At 39.5% G+C, this 16740-nt stretch overlaps 2 protein-coding genes across 3 annotated transcripts; both read left to right on the top strand.

Annotated features, from left to right (window-relative positions):
• The first annotated feature begins 7061 nt into the window (after positions 1-7061).
• Positions 7062-11008, top strand: LOC116251433 (uncharacterized). Of its 2 annotated transcripts, XM_031625719.2 has the most exons (8): positions 7062-7603; positions 9216-9337; positions 9437-9457; positions 9650-9746; positions 10060-10243; positions 10325-10406; positions 10575-10626; positions 10716-11008. In XM_031625719.2, exons 1-8 carry the CDS (start codon positions 7130-7132, stop codon positions 10791-10793), a joined length of 1110 nt encoding a protein of 369 aa, XP_031481579.1. In that variant the 5' UTR covers positions 7062-7129; the 3' UTR covers positions 10794-11008. The 2 variants fall into 2 exon arrangements, with proteins under 2 accessions (XP_031481579.1, XP_031481570.1); XM_031625710.2 differs by having other exon boundaries at positions 9216-9457.
• A 4655-nt stretch (positions 11009-15663) lies between these two features.
• Positions 15664-16375, top strand: LOC116261674 (signaling peptide TAXIMIN 1). Its single transcript, XM_031640457.2, has 2 exons — positions 15664-15882; positions 16042-16375. The coding sequence occupies exons 1-2, from the start codon at positions 15770-15772 to the stop codon at positions 16163-16165; spliced, it is 237 nt and encodes a 78-aa protein (XP_031496317.1). The 5' UTR covers positions 15664-15769; the 3' UTR covers positions 16166-16375.
• Positions 16376-16740: the final 365 nt, after the last annotated feature.

Here is a 16740-nt window from a genome sequence, read left to right as displayed (position 1 = left end):
AAAACAGTAGCACACCTTCTAAACGTGGAATTTCATTTTCTCCTGTACCAAATACGATTAGAGGCTTAGAGCTCAATTTCTAATATACTTAGTTGACGAATCTGGAGGCTTAGTTTTAAATCAATCAATCTGGGTGTGTTCGATCTGCAATGTTTAGTTGCGCTGAACCGTTTCCAAATATGAGCATACATATATATTCTTGAATGCTGCGAATAGTCAGAATCATTTGCTGGCCTACTTAGGTAGTGCTGAGGTGATTCCGTATCATCGAATGCTTTTTTGCAAATGGCTGGGGTGCCACCAACATTATTTGACTAAGTAGGATAAACTTCTCTTTAAGAGGAAGGGCCAAGATGAGGAGCAGCTCTCGTGTATTTATCGCCCTAAAATAAAGTCATTGAAGGTCGAAGAATTAAATTGAGGATTTGGCAGGTGGATGGCCTTTCTAAACATAATAACGACAGTGCTCGACTATTTAATCCTTTTCTTTTTTCTCCTCATGCTGGTGCTTCAACCTCGGATGTGTCTGACATCTTCTGGTGGCGAACAAAGCGTGACTAGATGGTCAACTAAGATGCTTTTCTGTTCCTTTCTTTTTAGAGGGAGAGAGCGAGAGAGATGACTGTGATGGTGATGATGAAGGAGATATGGATTAGTGGGTACTTAAAGAGAAGGGGAGAGAGCAGATTTCTATTGAGAGTTGGATCAATGGGTGCCCTCTCTGCAAATAGTTTTCAACCACCAATCTGCGTCATTACTCCAAGCACGAGAATGGACAATTTTTTGAAGTGGACTCTACTAGTAGAAGACTAATAAGGCTTCCAAGAAGAAGAGAAGAAGGAAAAGGAGATGATTCAAGAGGGAATGAGAGATTCTTGTTTGTGTGAATGGCATTGAAATTTTTGATTAACGAGTGGAGCATGCATAAACAAATGATTGCTGGCAACGGTCATCACTTTTGTCTTTAATCCGGTAGTTAAACCACAATGGCCTCTTTCTTTTCTTTTGGAATGACAGAAGGCAACGGATGACATGGCCCCCACTAAGATCGGATACACAGCTATATCTATATAGAGAGAGTGTGTGTGTGTGTAAAAATAATAAGATGCTCAGGAGAATTAGTGACCTTCTCCGTCGGAAGGCTCTTATGTCACCCTACTTTCTCGTGTATGGCATCCCGTTCCACCTTATATATAGAGCTCATCGTCCGATGAATCTCCTCATCCTCCGACGAATCTTTCTCCTCATTCTCGTGCTCCTTTCCCTCTTCACCTTTCCTGCTCATCTTTGAATCCCCTCCTTTTCCTTCTTTTTCATCTTCCTGGGAGCCTTTTAGTCTTCTACTTGTCCAGTCTACTTCAAAAAAATTGTGCGCGCGCACACACACACAAGGGAGAGAGAGACATGGATCATCTTGGACCAAGGACCTGGCTTCTGTTGGCCGTCGTTGTGTGGCTGCTTGCAGTTTCAGAATCTCGTGTACTCCTGGAACGTGCACTTCAAGGGAAGGACAAGCCTTCCGCAGCGAAGGGGATCAAACCGAACGCAGCAGTTGATTCGGCTTTCGGAAGGACAGGTAGAATCACAGGAGAGAACAGCACTGGCCTAGAGAGGGTCGCCCCCGGAGGGCCCGACCCCCAGCACCATTCTTCACCACCTGTGTAGAAACGGCAACCTTTCATGCTTTCTGTCGACACTGCTGTTTTTTGCCGCTTTTTTCTTTCCTTTTCACTTCTTCACTTTTCCCCCAAGAGGGTTTCGGGTTCCTTTCTGCTACCCACAGCAGAGTACTTAGGGGACCAATCCTTCTTAGCTGTAGAGTCTATTGCTGAGTTCTTCTTTCACTTCCTTTGTTCTTTGCGAATGCATGGTGTTGTTTTCAGGCTCATCATGAGAGCCATGAATAAAGTAGTTCTTTCTTTGTCCTTTTCCGGCTTCCTTTCTTCTTGTCCTGAACTAAAGATTTTGGTAGAAAATTATATAATACATATAAAGAGAGAGGTATCACTTTTTAATTAATTTACAGGTACTCTATGTTGAAGCATGAAAACTTGTCCTCTCATGGAGTTCTTTATGCACGACCGACATGATCCTTTCGTGCAAGAGAAACGATTATAAATAGAGCACGGCATGGAACATATCATTAGTATGAGAAAGTGGGCCGATCAAAAGCAAGTCCTATCACATTTGCCCCCTCATAAAAACAATGGATGCTTTAAAGGACATGATGATACTCAACTCACAGTTTGCATGTGTCCATATACATAGAGATCATAATGAACAGTATTTTAGGTCCCGGATTGGTCACCTTAAGCAACACGGATAGAGTTATCATAGTGGTTGAAGCTCACTTTACATCTCCATGAATAGGTGACGCAGACGACGTTGAAGGTGACTGCTGTCAAGTAATACTTAAAAGTAAAAAGGCTCGGCCCCATGCCAAAAGGACTTCACCACTACAAAAGAACCACCACTTTCTATTTGAAGGCTCCTTGAAAAGGTCTGGGTTGAGGGTGATCCTACTCATCAGGAAATTCCATAGACACTTATTTAATATGAACTTATTTAATATGGTTGCTATCATTCTGTCTGTTCTCAACTCATGAAGAATAGATTAATGGGGGGGAATAATATTTGACCTTGCATCGTGTCAATTCAATGTTCTTCTGCTCTTACGTAACAAGACCAAGATGAATTTGGAAGTCCATGGCAGGCTAAGTCAACAGAAGCTCGTGGCAGAAAGTTCCAGGAAACAGGATATTGCAGGAAATGTGGAGGAGATACTGGGGTTTTGGAGATAATGAGAAGAGTAAACAGAAAGGAAAAAGGATGCATATATACGTGGGAAAAGGCTTCTGAGAATCATGAAAATGTCTAAGGAAGGAATTCTGTGCTTGGTTTTTCACGATTTAAAACATTTTCAGCTTACAATTAAGAATCGAATAAGATGTAGAGTGTATGAACCTGAGAAAGTTCGAGAGTACAAATTAAATTACGCTTGTACGTGGAGGAAAAAGCAAAACAAGTATTTACCTCAGTCACATATCAAGGAGTCAATGCATGATGCATCTCCGAAGATTCGATGCCGAGAACCCGAGGCGCTGCAAATAAGCCACTGCCCGGATTTTGCAACTTCTATTCGCCGGTGAGAAGCCTCATGCCGGAAAGCCCACTGGTATATAGAAGGCCAAGACCAATGGGGCGATGCTGTAACCGCTCCTTATATGGAAAGCCATGGGCGGTTACAGTATGTAACCATGCATCCCTTCCCACCATATTAGCTGGTCCAGATCCTGCCGACCAGTTCAGGGTAAGATGACATCTTGACTTACAGTACCATCGCATTGATTCTTGATATGAGGGCTCTCAATTTCAACCATTTAGGAACGAATTCTGAACTCACGTAAAATCAAATGGAGCACCATTTCCCGAATGAACCCCAGGCGACTCGAATTCCAGATCTATTGTGTTTTTTTAATATATATATATAGATATATATATATATATATATATATATATATATATAATATATAGCTTTTAATTTGCGTAACATATTAAACTTCTCATGAGGGAACCTGCATGCTAAATTCACAGGATTCCAAATTACCATTTGCTCTAATCCATTCTCTTGTTAACACTTGCTGCAGAAGCGTCTGTCCTGTAACCAAAGGCTTACTCTTGCGTGATCATTCTGCAGCATGACCACCATGAATTTTATGCAGAACTTGCAGTCGTGCCAGTGTGGATGATGATCTTAGTCACTGTACACAACTTTTCTTCTAATTTTCCAATATTGAGCTCCATTCCATGTTGAAGAGACTAACAGTCGCACATTCTGTATGCTCCAAAACAGGATTTTAGTTACCATTTTCTGGAATACAAAGTATACAGCTACAAACCCAAATAGCTCCTAGCTATTTTAAAGCACTCTCTAAGTATATATTCTTTTGCCACAAGACCAACAATGGGGAGACTTTGCAATCGCGGCAACAACCAGAGCATCTCAACAGTCTCTAGACATGATGGACATGCATCTTATCTCGAGCTGAGAGGTCTGAAACATCCAAAGATATGGCGGTTTCTTTAGCTTAAAAAAGAAACTGTAATCTGTATAATGCTGTTTCTGTTTGTGATTAGTATAATCGTAACATGATGAGAAAAGAAATCGCTCGGATTTCCACAGTAATGTGTCGAGAATAAACAAATGCCTAGAAGATAGTGGAGCTAACGTTTGATTTCCTTTAATCATGGACATAAATTAGCAATCAGATGCCTGTGTCTATTATTAGTGGCGGTTGCCTTTGCGGCGAAACTCGACAGAAAATGGAATTTCTGTTTATGTTTGTTGACTGTGTTTGCAACTTCTTGTGCCTCTCCGATTTGTTGCTGCATTAGTTATATATGTTAGAAATATCATTATCATCTTCTAGTTTTTTCAGATGTTAATCGATATATCATTTTTCCCAGGAAATTTTTGAGCATTTGGAAAATTTTAAAAATATAAATAGTGACAGAGAAATGAAATTAGAATATTCTGTTAATTTTCTCATAAAAATTTGACCAGATTCAAAATATTTGGTAATATGTTAAATAAAAGTTTAAAAAATTAACATTTTTTTTCATTTTTTTGAAAATGAGAAAGGACATTACAAAAGTGCGTTACATCTCATTTTGGCATTTTACTTAGATATTATTGTTTTTCCTCTTTTTTCAACCCACCTCCCTTTTTAGCATCTTCGAGAAAACTTCCAGGATTTTTGACAGTGGATATGGCATGCCTACTTTACTCATATATTAACTTTAATTTATTTAGTTTTAATCAATTTCTGCATATATTCCATTTTTATTCAAAAAAATATACATAATAATTTTTTTTTACCAGTTCATCTGCAACCACTAAATAGACAGCTAGCCTAGTTCATTTGATTTCATTTTATGTTCAAATATATAATACTGCCCCCTGCACAAACATTAACTACGTGAAAATCTTAGAATTTCCAATTTAGCTTGTCAAAATTAAGATTATTCACACGTAATGGCTTAACTAGATTTCATCGGGGAAAAAATTGAATAAAAAGGATAATTTTGAAAATGCAAGAGAAGGCATGAAATGGGTTTTTTTTTTTTTAATGGAATAAACAGCTTATAAGTGATCTTATTATGATAATGGCATCCAAATTCAAGCAGCCAACTTTTGATAAACTCAGTGTACTGTACATGATCAAGATTGGTTATTCATGAACTAAGTTACTTTTGTGAGGCTCACATGATGAGTAATATCATCCACATGATAATTTATGCTCGCAAGGTGATGAACATAAACATACGCGATCTCATTCATGAAGAAAATTATCATGAGCTCATTCATGCTTAGCTCATTCTATAAAGGGGCAACACTTTTTCCCTTCCCTACGGCCATCATAATGACCAAATCTTCTACCTACTAAGCTTCATATATAACTGCTGGTTCCATGGACCATGCTTTTAGATTTGAACAATGCGGAGCAAATACGTGCAGACATATATGATTCCATTGTCAATGTATTAATTAATTCAGACGCAACTACGTTAATTATGAATTCTGATTTACTTTATGTATATTGATGAAATAGCATACATGAGTATAAAGATCAATTCCACTGATTGTCAGCTGCTTAATCAACTTGATTAATGGTTTACAAAAAGATCACATGCGCAGCAAAGTTATTTGTTAAAGTTCAAATACGATTATATCAATTACTTTTAAGTAGAGTCTTATAAATTATTAATCAAGTTAATCTGATGATTGAATTATAATCAATTCATATAAAATGGATTATCATGGGACTAATCAACTTGACTAATAAAATGTATTATTCACCAATCAAATTGATCATATATGTGATTATAATAAGTTCACATAGTGTATGTATATATATATATATATATATATATATATATATATATATATATATATATATATATATAAACTATGCAATTATTGCAATTGCAAGCAACGTTTTTTATATCATGCATGGTGCGTCTCTCGAAGAGGGAAACCATTGGAGCGAGTGATGAGGATTAAAACCTACAAAAAGAATCATGGAAAAGCTCCAGAGAGCACTATCGACCAATATTCATTGGATCAACCTCTTGCCGATATAGTGCAAGGAAAATACAATATGCTTATCTTCTTTGTAACTTTTTGTTTTCCAATTAATTATATTAAAATTATTTTTAAATTTAAAAAAAATGGATGATACGTGACACGTATTAACGACATTGCTTTTCGGATTCCTCTTTTACCACTCGAAAAGACGTAGCATAACTCAGCAAAATGATAGGCTCTCAATACTGATTAATTGACGGTAGAAACGGTAGCCATTTAAAGCCTGAGTTTGCTAGCCTAAATGATGTGGCATTCAAACACACTATTAGTTCTTATCAAACAAGCTAAGCTGCTCATCGTTTTGAAATACATCAACTTGCCCTATGATAATTCAAGAGGGCTGTCTGCCATTGTTTGTGATTTAGAGGAATATTATTTATATGAATCAAACAGATGATGAACTTTCACCGGCCCATCAACTCGACCAGCTATGTCATTCTTCTCAGGATCAGTTATGATTCTCCATACTATACTAGCCCTCTTCACCCTCGATGATGAATGAACATTTTGGCACATTATCGATTGACAAAATGTGGTTGACCTGCCAACCGGTCTAGTTTGATTTCCTTAGCCTAACTCCTTCGGGTCGTAAAATTGAATCAGCTTGTATAGAAATGTTAACGAGTGTTTGATTACCTTGTACTTTTCTTTTAAGAGTCTGATTCAACATAGAGCCCAGCTAATTATAAATTTGAGACTTCTATTATCCTTTAAATAATGAATCTCAAGTTAGTGGTGAGAAAAGACTGATTTGAGGGTAACAAATTCATGATATAGTTCTTGCATCTTTCAAACAACAAAAAGTTTGACTAAGACCTAACATAGTAACATGCATCAGCTGTTTGTGAAGATCTGGACCTCACAAGAATTTCGAATCCGGCCCGTTTTACTTGCAGGCGGAGAGTCGGAGACCGCCCAGTCCCACACGAAGATGAACCCAGCGAGTGGTGGCAGCAGCACTGCAGCAGTAGCCCGATCACGATGGCCTTACTTCCTAAGCCCACGGCCGGCGCGACGTTCCTGCGGGCGACCCTCCTCCTCTCGCCGACTACCCAGCGCCTCCCTTCCCGCCTCTCCTTCTTCGCCTCCTCCCGCCGGCGTTCCGACGACTCCACCTCCACCGCTCGGTACCGGCACGGGCCGCATCAATGGTCGGGTCTTGATGATTGGAGGGAAGCGCCCATCAACGGCCTCAGGGTGTGGGGGGCCAAGGGTCCCGAATCCTCCTTGTCTTCGTCCTCCTCGTCCTTCTCTCTTCCTCCGCACCGCCAAACTCTCGAATCCCAGTCATTATCTTCTCTGGCAGAATGGGGACGCCTGATCCTCTCCACCAGCGATCCCGCGGCCAAAGCGGCGTATACCCACATCGCGTACACTAAGTGGGTCAGCGACGAGCTTTCTCTTGGCGCTGCCGAGCCGCCGGATTGTCCCGCTCGTCCTGAAAAACCTCTGTTGGTTGGCTTTCTTCTTTTCTGTTCCCATTTCGTTTCATTTTGTTTCGTGTGTTCTATCCTTCTTTCCTTTTTTTTGCTCTGGTATCCTATAGTCATAACACACGAACTGCTTTCGGACCTGCTCGTAGATTTATTCCACTTGCCGTCTGTTTGAACATAGAGAGTGGTAGTGCATTGACGTCCTTTATATTATGTAATTCTATTTATTTGGAATGCCCTCTGTGTGGTAATCTTTTCATGTGTCTCATTTAAGAAAGTGGATGGTAGCCGCTGAGAATCTGTGGCTTCATGTGTGTGTGCTAGTGAATTGGTAATTTAATAAGAAAATATAATATGATTATCTTCTGCTTTCTGGGGAGGATCTCATTCTTTTAAAAAATAACAATTCATGGTTCGCTTACTGGTTCGTGATGCAGCCTTTTTGGTGGGTAGTACTATGGGTGGTGTAAGTAATGCGGGTTGGGTTAATGGATTTCAGCTCCTTATTCACACTGTTCTTCATGGCCACATTTTCATTAGTCTGTACCTGTGTGAAAGTTGTGAGCTTGTCATCTATGTTTTCTCACATTTTCTTGTCCTATATGACTGAAACTTACCTTTGGATTCTTGCCATTCATACTTATGGTGATTGTTATGCAAAATTTTCCAATGGTGCAAAAATGTGAATGGCAGACTCAGAAGCGCTTCATGGATCTGTTTATTCTGGTGTTCGTAATCATTGTGCGTGAACAAAAAGTCATGAGCCATAGTTATATTATGTGTTGAAAATTGTTTTATTAAGCCAAGGGCAAACTCATCAATCTCATTTACAGCCGTATCGTGAAGTTCCAAGTTAGCACTTGTGGCTGCTCTAAGATACTCTCTTCTTGTTCACCGTTGTTGCTTAAGTTTCGATTTGGATTCTTCTATTTCCAAGTTAATTCCTTTATGTTTACATTGCATGCTCAAACCAATTTGGACACTTCTAATCATTTTTTATGTGCAATTGTTAAATCTTTGTGTTTGTCACTTGGGTCCAAAACTTGGGCTTTGCGTCAGCTTTGTCACAGCTTTGTCACTTTGTTAGATGTCTAGAGGAAATTTCCAACAGCTTGGAAATCTTTCTCCAGTGAAAGATCTTGCACAAAAGGAGATTTTAAAGATGGTGCATGTTTAAGTCCTGTTATGTTGTTATGAAGTATGTTAACCACTTTGTCTGATAGCATTATTGTAGACTTAGTGTACTTGTCTCTTGGTTGCCTTAATTCTTGTGGGACTTTTTAACCTCCTAAATTCTAATATCTGTTTCTACATGGATCACTGGGGATATTACAAAGGACAAGAATTGTGCTAACCTTTGCATGTTATTCTTCCATCTAGATACATTATTTTTGTTAGCTGATGCCTCTTCTTAAAATATTTGAATTTTGAACAATGACGTGCATAAGCAACCTTATTTTCTAAACTTCGTTTCTGCAATTTCGAAAAGTTGATTAGCCTCAATATGAATGTGAACGAGTTCTAACCTCCGAGGCTTCAATTCTGGTGTAACTAACTGTGTATCCTGCTACTAATTGAAATCCATTTTCTATAGCCATGCTATTGTGTATTTATTGTAAATGTGCATGTTTCAGGTCTCACACAAGGAAATACCTTCTCCCAAAGAATCTGGCTTGCCACTTAATGCATATATGCTGCATAATCTTGCACACGTAGAGCTGAATGCTATCGATCTGGCATGGGATACCGTAGTCAGGTTCTCTTCGTTGTTTGATGTACTTGGTTCTCAATTTTTCTCTGATTTTGCCCATGTTGCTGATGATGAGAGTCGTCACTTTTCTTGGTGCTCTCAAAGGCTCGAAGAGCTTGGCTTTAGGTAAGATTTAACCCTCAGCTAGAGCAATTTGCAGTTATATGTTTCTACTTTTGCTTTAGAATTACTTAAAGTTTTAAACTAGAGTTCAAAACCACTTGACCAGAACCCAAATGATGGAAAGTGGATGAACAAAAGGAAAGAAAACATCAATCTCTTTTCTAATGGAATTTTTGTGCTTTCTTTAAATTGTAGCTATGGGGATATGTTTGCTCATAATCTGCTTTGGAGGGAGTGTGCTAGAACATCTGGGAATGTTGCAGCACGTTTGGCAGTTATTCCACTTGTTCAGGTAGACACATCTGCTGGAATGGTATACCTGACTCCAAGAGAACCAGAATGTGTTTCTCCCGTTGGGTTTAAAATACCTTCTGCAATCTTATAACCAACTTATGTATGGAACTAAACAGATAGTTTCGTTGGGCTTAAATATTGTATTTAGTGTTTACATCATTGAGGTCATATTTCTTCAGCTCAGATGCCAGATGCCATTCTTAAATGCCTGACTATTGTTTGTTACCTTCATAGCACATCAAATATTCGCTAAATTTTATGGACCTTTTGGATAGACTTACATGTGTTGGTGGTTTCCTTGTTATGAACAGGAGGCCAGGGGGCTTGATGCTGGGCCTAGACTTGTCAAAAGATTGGTAGGATTTGGGGATAACAGGACATCAAGCATTGTAGCGAAGATCTCTGAGGAGGAAGTTGCACATGTTGCAGTTGGGATGTTTTGGTTCCTGAGAGTGTGTGAGAAATTGGGCCGTATGCCTGACATCAGTTTCAAGGGTACATATTAAAAATTCAGTAGATTTCTGGCTAACATAATTCAGATTTCCTGACTTGACATTGAAATTCAATTTCTTTTAGACATATTAAAGGAGTTCAATGTAGAACTGAAAGGCCCATTCAATCATGTGGCACGTCAAGAAGCTGGTATTCCTCGTGACTGGTAGGCTGTTCTTCTACGGTTTTACTCTATTGGTACATATCTGTGCTTCGAGGGGGCAAGACGCTACTGTATCTATTATCATGAAATATTATGTGTATGTCAAATATTTCTCCATGTTCAGATGCATATTTTTTTAAGAACTTCTCTTATGTTTGATGGACATTCTAGGTACGAGGAGGCATCATTGGCAAGTGAAAAAAACAAAAGCGACCTTGCTGAGGTATGTCTAGGACCTCAAAAAAATGGGCATTGTTGATTGAGTTGTGGACCCACTAGGCGAGTCTGATTATTTCCATTTTTTTTTGTCAGGTCTACAACAGATTGGAATGCATCATTTCCATGGAGAAAGAGAATTCTGTTCTCAGTGATTCTTCTAATGAAAGATGACCATCAGTGGTTGATTTGCATCTTTGAAAAAGATCAGCAAAAGTGCCGAGCTTCATGTATTATATCCATGCTGAATGCCACGTCATTGATTGCCATAGCAGTCAGCGCCTCTCTTCTTTTGTACAGAAAACAGTTGCTTCTATTGTATATTATTCTTCATTCCCTTAAGGTATTTCACAGAAGTTTGTCATAATGTCAGAATTTGTTATGTTGAAGTACGTGTAATCTGGAAGAGCCAAGGATGGCGCTCACAGCCACAAGGCCAGCCACACATTTAATGTTACTCAAGACCTACGTTTCAAACCTGAATCAGGACACAAATTGCTCGGATGTCCAAATAGATTAAGGAGGTTGTTAAGCACCCACCTTGGAAACAAGTTGTTGAAGGCATGCAAGAAAAGAAGCGATTAACATCAGTAGATTCCACAAACAGACTATGATTCGCACCAATATGTTCCCATTAATCATTTGCCCTTTAAATTTCCAAGACAAAATTGGTAATAAGGACTTGTACCATCCACTTGGTGTTTTTATCTTGTGCATCATTTTTATGATACATGGCTGATGCATTTAGTTGGATGCACGGAACTGTAACTGCCGCTTTATTCTGACATATTAACAGGTATTGGATAATATTGAATTAACCCATGTGGCCTTTTCTTGTTATTCAATTTTTACCATCTCTTGCACAGGCCGTTTTATTGGTGACCTGACTACCATTTTTTCTTTTTTGGCAAGACATAGCGCAAACTAAATCCTAGAGAAGAAACCTACAAGTCTCCAGATTAAGGAGGTACACTTCTGCAAGAGACGGTGCCCATGAGAACTGAACCCTTACTGTCCACACATAACAGTCAACGCCTGTCTCATTAGACCAACCCGTTTGGGTTTAATGATCTGGTAAACTGGTGCTTCATTTTGCATGGAAATTCTTTTGTTTTTGAAATGTTTCATTGCTTCCAAAGGGCAACACTATTTTTTTGTGTGATTTCTGTCAATTTGCTTTTGCCAGAGCCAGTTCAACCCTCTTTCAATCAGGATGAATCCTGTAGGTCCTGAACTTGTGATGTTCTGTCAACTATTTTTGGAGCAAGTTCAAATGAAACCCAGACAACTTTGTTTTAGCCAAAGGGAAACCAAACCCGAAGATCCTTTGGATCTGCCGTACACCTATAGCTTCAGACTGCCTAGCCCATTCTCCTACCATGTTCGTATTTTGTTTTGGTTCCCCCTTGCCGCTGCTTCTCATTGTCAATCCATGTTGGGTCCCGTTTGAACAAAGTTTTGCTTGTGAGCCTCCAGTTGACTTTCTTTTACTGATGCCAAACAACTGAAAGCCGCTGCCAGGTGATGACTGTTTGGCAATAGTAACACCACTATTAATATCTTATAAGTTTGTCTCAAACACGCTGTTTCATGAATCAACTTCAAGTTTGTAGGCAAATTCCTAAGTCAGTTACAATGTCTTACTGTTGTTGAACGACCTCAAAGGAGTCATTTGGCAGCAAAGATACTTTGTGAGTGTCCTATGAATTTGTCTCAAAGATTAAGATAGGTTCATCAAATACTATAGCTATTTTTCTATGAACTGTTCCAATCTTTGGGACAGTGTCTCTCCTGCCAAACGACCCAAAACAAAATTGGTAAACGACTAACGATGTTGGTAAACGAGTAGAGTGCAGTGCTTGGTTTTGGCTGGTTCGTAAGGACACTTCTTACAACGAGTAATGCCATAAAGGCGTGCTTAGACCTTCAGGATGGCTTACAGTCGAAACCAAGGCAAAAAATGGCGTCGCACGATCGTCGGGGGAAAGATTGGAACGTAAGGATCCAGGCCCTCCCCACCATGAAGAGGCCATCAGGAACATGCGGTGCTCAGCAATGTGTCCAAATAGAAAGATATGAACATGAGCTAGATTCTGATCTGAAATCTAAGCGCCTACCTATGAGCTACGAGAAATTCAAATCCAATCCTTCGGATCTACGTTTTTACTTAGCGCGAAAGATGACTGCTTTGGCTGCCAAGAAACTTGCAGAAGATGGAATTGGTCGCACTTATGGACTTAACCATTCATAACATCGACAGTGTTTTTCCAAGAACGTGGTTTTCTCTTTCCCTGAATTTTTAGTCTTATTGGCTTGTATCTTCTGGCTTTCACCGATAAGAAATAAGAAAGAGTGGCAGAAATTGAGGCTAGGATGAAGGGGAGGGCCTTCTCCACCTAACGCATGTGGGTTCTCCCTCAGGCTAAATGCTCCCACTTGGCCCCCATTTCGTTTGGCTCCATCCCAAGCCTTGAAAGCAGGAGCAATTTCTTTTTAAAATTTATATGTAAATTAAAAAATTCATTTATCTTATATAGGAATTTTGAAAAATTATGTTTTGGTCGCTTGTCGAAATTTTGAAAATATAATTGGCCCCCTTGCTTGAAAGATGCTTGGATAGAATGGGGACACAACAGACAAGATGATAGTGCCAATGCATGAGCCTGGCCCATTCAGCTTACAATTACTATCGGATTATCTTGTAACAACTTTCCTTTGTCTTCTCTCTTCTCCAAACCTATTATTGTATTTAAGGCAGAAATTGTCATTGAGGAACCCATTCTTTAACATAATCTCAGAAATAGGCCCACATGTTTATAAGTTTTCTCTGACAAGCCTTGCTCGAGGTTGAGCGTGATCGTTTTGTTGGTATACGAGAAGTAAAGCCATTCTTCCTCCCATCGGCCCCCAAGGTTCAGGGTTGCTTGAGGACTTGAGTGGTCTGCGGTATACCTTTCAACTCGAGTGTAATGCATGCTACTGTTTGCAGTCCAGAAAATCAACACATATTAAATTGAATTGAAGGCGCATCATCTGTACGCTGACCAACTGAGCCCCTTGAAGTGAGCATGATCACTTTGAAAATGTGAATTTGTTCCATTTTTCAAGTTTGAAAGTGTTTTCTATGTATTAGCCTCTTTGAGTCATTTTCCAATGTATTTGAAGGGCCTAAGATTGGAACGGTTTGAAATTGGGCTGCTGTGTACTACTCTGCCTCTCAACGAAAAACTTTTGGCTCTACGCCACATAACTTTGTGTAGTAGATCTAAGACATAAAAACACAAAGCACTCGTCTAAAAGTTTTTGTGTGATAGAGAAATTGCATACAATGTGAAGCCAGATTGAGTATGAGATTCTTCAAAACATTCTGCCGACTGGAGTTCTGCTTCGCTTGGGGAGAGGTTGAATCAAATAATCAACGATTCTGGGGCCCCTAAAAAAAGGGAAAAAGAAAGAAAAAACCAAAAAGCACCTAACCTTTTCCACTTGAGGTTTTTATAAAAGGGTTGGTTGATCCATCACTGGCGCCTACCTGAACAAATTAATTGTGTTCGGAAGCTGCCAATCATTTGAATAATGAATAGTTTAAAAAAAAGAACTTAAATGACCCGCAAAGGCTCTGTTCATGTGAAAACGATGACTTGCGAATGTTAGCAAGCTCAAGATAACATCAATTCAAAGTTGGCGTGCTTCTAAATTAATAGAAACAATCTCAAGAGTCTTATCAACTAAAATTCTGCGGAGCTAATACGAAGTGGGTTTTCTAAGATCAAAATAATTTAGTAGATATTTAATTTAAATCCATATTATATTAGTCTGATTTGATAAGCAAGTTCAAGAGGCCAAAATCTCTTCTCTTTCCCTTTACCTCTAGGTTTAAAACTATTTTATCTCGTTCAACTAAGTGTCGCACACCTACCATTTGCAGTTAAAAGAATAACGGAGGTCAGCAATCACGTATGCATCACCTTGGTACGACACGCGTGCTTCTTTCTTTCCTCAAACAATTATGAAGGAAGACCTAGGAACTAACTACTGATTTTATCAATTAAAAATTTTACCTTCACCATTTTATTTTGCTTCCATATATAAAATTGATTTATTTTTTCACTACAAGTGCTATTATATTTAACGTTTAGTTCTTTAGAAAATGACAGCTATAATTACGTTATATTTTTAATGAACACAAATATGGTATTCTTATATTTTATGTTCTAAGAACACAATATGACTGTGCATATCAAACACTATTCAAACAATTTATCACTACTTGAACTGCTTCTTCGTCAATAATATCCGTCGTACTCCTGGAAGAGACGCAAGAAAGCCCGTAAGAGTTAGATGCACTCATGCTTAACAGACATTCTACAAGCCCATAATAAAAATTGTATAAGGTTGAGCAACTGCACACGCTTTCATGTAACAACTTCGAATACTACCAAAATCATTCATTTACATGTTATTTTTTTAACATTAATTTCTAGTTCATCATGTATATAACACATGCGACCTGACTCATTCGATCTTATTTTGTTCCGAAAAGTTAATAGGGAGAACACGACCATGATTGTTGTTCTAGTACAACTTTTGAGGAGGTTGGCATAATGAATGAATGGAGAGTAGCCTGGTTAGTTTTTGTTTTGATTTCTTGAATAGTCAATATTTCATGTTGAATATATATATATATATATATATATATATATATATATATTAAAGCATAGCGAAAGTATTAACACTCTAGAGACTTTGTTTCGACGTTACCAAACCCAATTTCAACTATGTGAATTCATTTAAGTTATGTGCATAAAAGGACGATGCTAAGCCAACCATGGCTCGGAGATCGAACTCTTTTTTTTTTTTTTGCAAAGATGATTTAAAAGAAAAATTTTAATATTGCTGGATAAAGATGTAAGTATAAATATAAGTCCAGGATTGACAGCTTGAGAATTATTTTCGTACACGACAAGCAAAATCTCACACACCGTGAGGGCTGAAGACGGGTATTTTGGTCATTTGCGGATGCCAAGGAATAAAGGACAATGTGCGCGTAGAAATTTTAGGAAACCGACGACAGCAAGGCAAGGGGGAAGTTTTCTGAGGCCGAGAGAGGGGAGAGATCAAGACACCGTTGCTAAGGAAGAAGAGAGAAGATGTGTTGCGAGTGCGACTGTGAGTGCCGGCCTCTGGGCTTCCTCCTGGGCCTCCCCTTCGCCTTACTCTGCCTCCTCATCTCCATCGTCGGCGTCGTCGTTTGGATCGTCGGGTACTGCCCATCTCTCTCCCTCCCTCCCTCCCTCCCTCCCTCGGGTTCTGTTTCGTTTCTATTTCTTCTTCTCCGAAAAGGGTGGTGTGCCTCTCTGGTTTTATTTCGTTTCACTTTCGCCTTCTCTTAAAAGCGTCAGGGTGTTGGCAATTGGTGCAGGTTGTTGTTATCGTGCATATGCCCCTGCTGTCTCTGCGTGACCGTGCTTGTGGAAGTGGCGCTGGAGCTGATCAAGGCGCCCATCCACGTCATGGAATGGTTCACTTCCCAAATCCCCTGTTGAGACTCGAGAGAGTGTGGGCGCATCGCCCTCGCCGATTCCCCTTCCCACTTTGCTCTGTTTCCCAGTTCTTTTCCTGGTCCGATTGATGTAAGTGTGGGTTAAGGGTGGTGGTCGTGATCTCTTGATTCTTGTCATTGTTATTGGTGATGGTGATGGTTGGTAGGCTTTGTTTGTGTATTATCAGATAGTGAAAGCATATTTTGTTTCCAATTTTTCCTCCTCCGACTTTTCCCATCTCCTGTTCTTTTTTTCTCTTCTGTTTGAAATCCTTCTTTTCCCTTCTCCCTTTTGCGTAATCCGGATGTGGTTGCTGCGGATGAGTAGGCGATCGAAGAGTGACACAGCGCATCCGGCATGGGTCGTGAAGGCGGACAAATTCGTGGCATCTTTTGCTTTGATGGTGTACCAAAATTCATGAACAACTGCGTACGTTTCTCTTCCTCTCAGACGCCAGTTGGGTCGTTTATCTTCAGTGCCATTTGATTTGACCCCGTTTGCCGGCGGGTAAGTCGGTGAAGGTGGGACGATTCGAAGGACTCGGGGCTTAAGGAGAATGGTTCCTCGCGAGCGAGCGA

This window comes from Nymphaea colorata, chromosome 1 (genome assembly GCF_008831285.2).
Source record: "Nymphaea colorata isolate Beijing-Zhang1983 chromosome 1, ASM883128v2, whole genome shotgun sequence".
Taxonomy (NCBI): domain Eukaryota; kingdom Viridiplantae; phylum Streptophyta; class Magnoliopsida; order Nymphaeales; family Nymphaeaceae; genus Nymphaea; species Nymphaea colorata.
Note: the sequence above shows the minus strand (reverse complement) of the source record. Positions and strands in the feature narration are given on the sequence as shown.

Excerpts from the sequence above, each read along its gene's own strand:
- LOC116251433 (XM_031625710.2), top strand. The coding sequence starts at position 7,130 with ATGGCCTTACTTCCTAAGCCCACGGCCGGCGCGACGTTCCTGCGGGCG. Across the intron at positions 7,604-9,215 it reads GTCCTGAAAAACCTCTGTTG|GTCTCACACAAGGAAATACC; the intron begins GTTGGCTTTCTT and ends TGCATGTTTCAG. Across the intron at positions 9,747-10,059 it reads CAGTTATTCCACTTGTTCAG|GAGGCCAGGGGGCTTGATGC; the intron begins GTAGACACATCT and ends TGTTATGAACAG.
- LOC116261674 (XM_031640457.2), top strand. The coding sequence starts at position 15,770 with ATGTGTTGCGAGTGCGACTGTGAGTGCCGGCCTCTGGGCTTCCTCCTG. Across the intron at positions 15,883-16,041 it reads GTCGTCGTTTGGATCGTCGG|GTTGTTGTTATCGTGCATAT; the intron begins GTACTGCCCATC and ends CAATTGGTGCAG.